This window comes from Nannospalax galili, unplaced genomic scaffold (assembly GCF_000622305.1).
Source record: "Nannospalax galili isolate Female #2095 unplaced genomic scaffold, S.galili_v1.0 scaffold168, whole genome shotgun sequence".
Taxonomy (NCBI): Eukaryota; Metazoa; Chordata; class Mammalia; order Rodentia; family Spalacidae; genus Nannospalax; species Nannospalax galili.
Window position 1 is genome coordinate 1,254,179 of NW_008357649.1, and position 3,568 is coordinate 1,257,746.

Sequence of the window (3,568 nt, forward strand, 5' to 3'; positions counted from 1 at the left end):
GAGCTGTCCCCAGGCTTTCAGAATCCAGAAGAAACCTTCCAGTCTCTCTTTCTCCCTCCCTCTGTCCCTCCCTCCCTTCCTTTCTTTGTTTCTTCTTTCTTTTTTTTTGTCTTTTTGAAACAGGGTCTCCCTAGTCCCAGCTTACCTGGAACTCACTATGTAGAACAGGCTAGCCTCTGCCTGGGATTAAAGGTGTGTGCCACCACACCCAGTAAAGAAACCTTCATTTCTTTACTGCCAACAATGACAAAGTCCCACCTCTGTGTCATAGGCACAGTGGTAGAAACACTTAAAGCAGATATATGTAACAAAGGAGACTGTCTTGGGATGCCTTATGGCCCTGACTGTATTCCTGAGCTGAAGACAATGTTGAAAAAGATCTCTGGGATGAGACCCACATCATCATAACACTTCAGAGGGGCAGGGTCCAGCTCCAGGGTCCATTGGCTTAGATTGGATGTGTGGTGGAAAAGGTCCTTCAGGACGGTCATGGAGGTGTCATTTTCATAGAAATTGATGGTGGTGAGATGGGAGCTGAGGGCAGGCAGGAGGGCACTGAGCTCAGAGTACCCCAGCCTCCAATCCACTAATTCCAGAGTCTGCAGAGTTCCTGAAACTCTGTCTAGGAGAACTTGGAGAGGCACAGGACATAAATTGATTATTTCATTACCTCTCAGCTTCAGGCGCTTGAGCTGACTGAGGCTCTGACACCCTGACAGGGAATCAAATCTGACTGTGAAAACTGGCAAGAACTGAGGGAGCGGGTCTCCGAGGGGGACTCCAGGAGCCTGAACAACTGCTTCATGTGGTCACTGAGAAAGTTGGCACCACTCATGTAGAGATGCTGGCGAGAGCTGAGTTTGGAGAACTGAGAAAAGAACTTGGTGACAAATTTCTTCTCTGTGTATGGAAGTATTTACAGTGTGAAAGATATTCCTGTAGGTGTGTTCAAAATGGAGTGTGTGAAGATTTCTCATCTCGCCTGGTTGTAAAGTGCAAAATGTACCAGGGTGAACAAATTGTAATCAGTGTATAGTTCCAACTCCTGGATATACTGTGGCTAGGAAACTGTCATGACCTCCCTGACACTGTGGATGGGCAATCCCCAAATCTTTATCTTCTGACAGCACAACTGTAGGGAATTTCTTCTCCGCTGGATCCTCTGCAACAATTTTGTTTCATATTCATCAAGTTGGAAACCAAGGCAAAGGTCAGACAACACCTTCCAACACCACCTAGATGTGTATCTAGGAAGATCCTTCACTGGTTTGTTCTTCCTCACAACCTCCCTTTCAGCCCATTTGCTCCAGAAGATCTGTTCCACATTCCACAAATTGAGCACTGCAAGTTTCCACCTCTCGGGGTGAACCTTCTCATTAATCAGCAGATCCAGTCAGTCTAGTGCAGCCTGAAAGATCGTTAGGTCTGGAATCCTCATCAGCGTTCCAAGAGGAAGACAGGGGAAGGGCCAAGCCTGGACCATTGCCCTCCGGATGTCAGTTCACCCTGTGAAGGCCTTGAATAGCGGTGGGAAGAGCTCCTCCGGCAGGTGCTCCAGAGCACAGATGACCAAGGCCTCTTCCCTTAGCAGCTTCTGCCATACTAGCTCCAGGAGTGTGGGTGGGGCCTGGCTGCTCATCTTCGTAGACGGTCAGGCAGAAGGAGCCACTTCTGATCTCTGAGGACGGCTCCTGGAATCCCAGCAGGACCAGGCAGTAGCTCCAGGACTCTTGTCTTCTCCAGCTTCTTTGAAACTTTTTTCACTTTTTTCTCCCATTCTTGACAGTGCTAATTTGTGTCCTTTTTGTTCTTAGTACACAGCTACTGCTTTATAAATTTGATTAAAAAATCTTATCATTATAAAAGGTTTGGTATTATTTTTGTGAAGCAGATTCCTTGGAATCGAAACATTCCCTACAGGAGGGAGAAGAAGGCAGGAGGTAAACAACTGTCGCATGTCTGGGAAAGTGTAAACTTGAAAGATCCTCGAAGGCCCCTCCCTAGATTTATAGAAGCAGTAAACAATGGTTGGAGGAGGAGACTTTTACCAATGGATCTGCTAAAGGAGATTCTGAGACTTGTGGAGCTACCTACAAGTTGTGCAGAGAGCTTCAGGGATGCAGTTTTTGTGAGTCACCCATATTGAGGTGAGCTTTTGGTGGTGCAGCAGTTCTTAAGTTATCTCTATTCTTGCATGTAACCCTTCAACTATACTCTCGTTCATAACACCTCTAAAAACTCACTAGTTCTCCAGGTTAGACTTTGATGCAATAGTTATTTTAGTCTGTTGTATATTTTTCTCTCTGTCTCTCTCTGTCACTCTCTGTCTTTCTCTCTGTCTCTTTCTCTCTCTCTCTCTCTCTCTCTCTCTCTCTCTCTGTTGCATCTTCCCTAGAAAACCTTTCTCACACAATAGTTATTCCTTTATTTTCGACTTACAAATTACTCTTTGTTTCTTGAGTTTATTCTTTTTCCTCTCTTTTTCCCCACCATGGACAGTGGAGATTTGCTCACTAACAAACACTTGAAGTCTTTCTGAAGTCTTGATCACATGGGGACGCTGGGGTTCCCAGTTGAAAGTGAGACACATATTTCTAGTCCAGTGTTTTCCTTATTGAGAAGAGTTAAAAGGTAACCATACAAAAACAGACCCCAGTAAATATTTTTCTCATTAAAGGCCTTGAGAGAAAATAGCTGCTGTTTGAATACACAGATAATGGAAGCAAGGAGTGAGGACCATGAGAACAGGTTACATAGGCACGTCTTCAGAAAGTGCATATCGTTTTCATGACCTTGAAATAACTCTGGTATTCAGAGCATTTCTTCCTAAGACATAATGTGCTGAGGGTCAGGAATTTCTGTGAGTTAGAATGTACTATCTCCAAACAATGCTGTTGGCAACATTTTTCATTTCTAGTAATTTTTTAAAAATTAGTATACAGTGAATTTAGTGCATCTCTCAACTCTCATCAGAGAAGCTTCTTGTGGTAGCAGGCAACTGATACAGTGATCCACACCTGGTGAATGTGCAGATAATGAGACAGTGGACTGCTCGGCCCTAAATGGGATATCTAGATCACACACTTCACCCCAAGGCTTAGGCATCTTTACAGAAGAGGGGGCAGAAAATTGTAAGAGTCAGATGTGGTGGATGACTACAAGAAAGCAGTGTTATTCTGACAGGAAGGCATTTGTACATATGAACTCACAGCAATTATGTTGGCATGTGCAAGGCCTGCTCAAACTCAAGCAGACAAAATCCCAGCATGAAGGGGTTGGGGAACAGACACATAGTTCCATGACAACTGGAGAGCTCTTGACATTTGTTAGCTTCTTGGAGAAGAGGTGTCAGTCTTCAGGGCAGGGTCCATACCCAAGAGCATTTGGACAACAATTGGACTTGATGGGAAGGAAATTAAAAAAAAAAAAGGAACACAAAGTTGGGCAGGTAGGGAGGTGGGGATGGACCAAAGATGATCAAAATACATTGTATAAAGTTCTCAAAGAATTAGTAAAAAATGTTTTTAAAAGGAATAATAGATGATTTAATTACAGATACAGAAATTAT

At 43.9% G+C, this 3,568-nt stretch overlaps 1 protein-coding gene across 1 annotated transcript; it reads right to left on the reverse strand.

Annotated features, from left to right (window-relative positions):
* Positions 1-332: 332 nt before the first annotated feature.
* On the reverse strand, positions 333-1,639 carry LOC115068023 (PRAME family member 3-like). The gene is made up of 3 exons (XM_029557425.1): positions 1,506-1,639; positions 1,090-1,235; positions 333-712 (listed from the first exon to the last, which is right to left on the reverse strand). The coding sequence occupies exons 1-3, from the start codon at positions 1,637-1,639 to the stop codon at positions 333-335; spliced, it is 660 nt and encodes a 219-aa protein (XP_029413285.1).
* Positions 1,640-3,568: the final 1,929 nt, after the last annotated feature.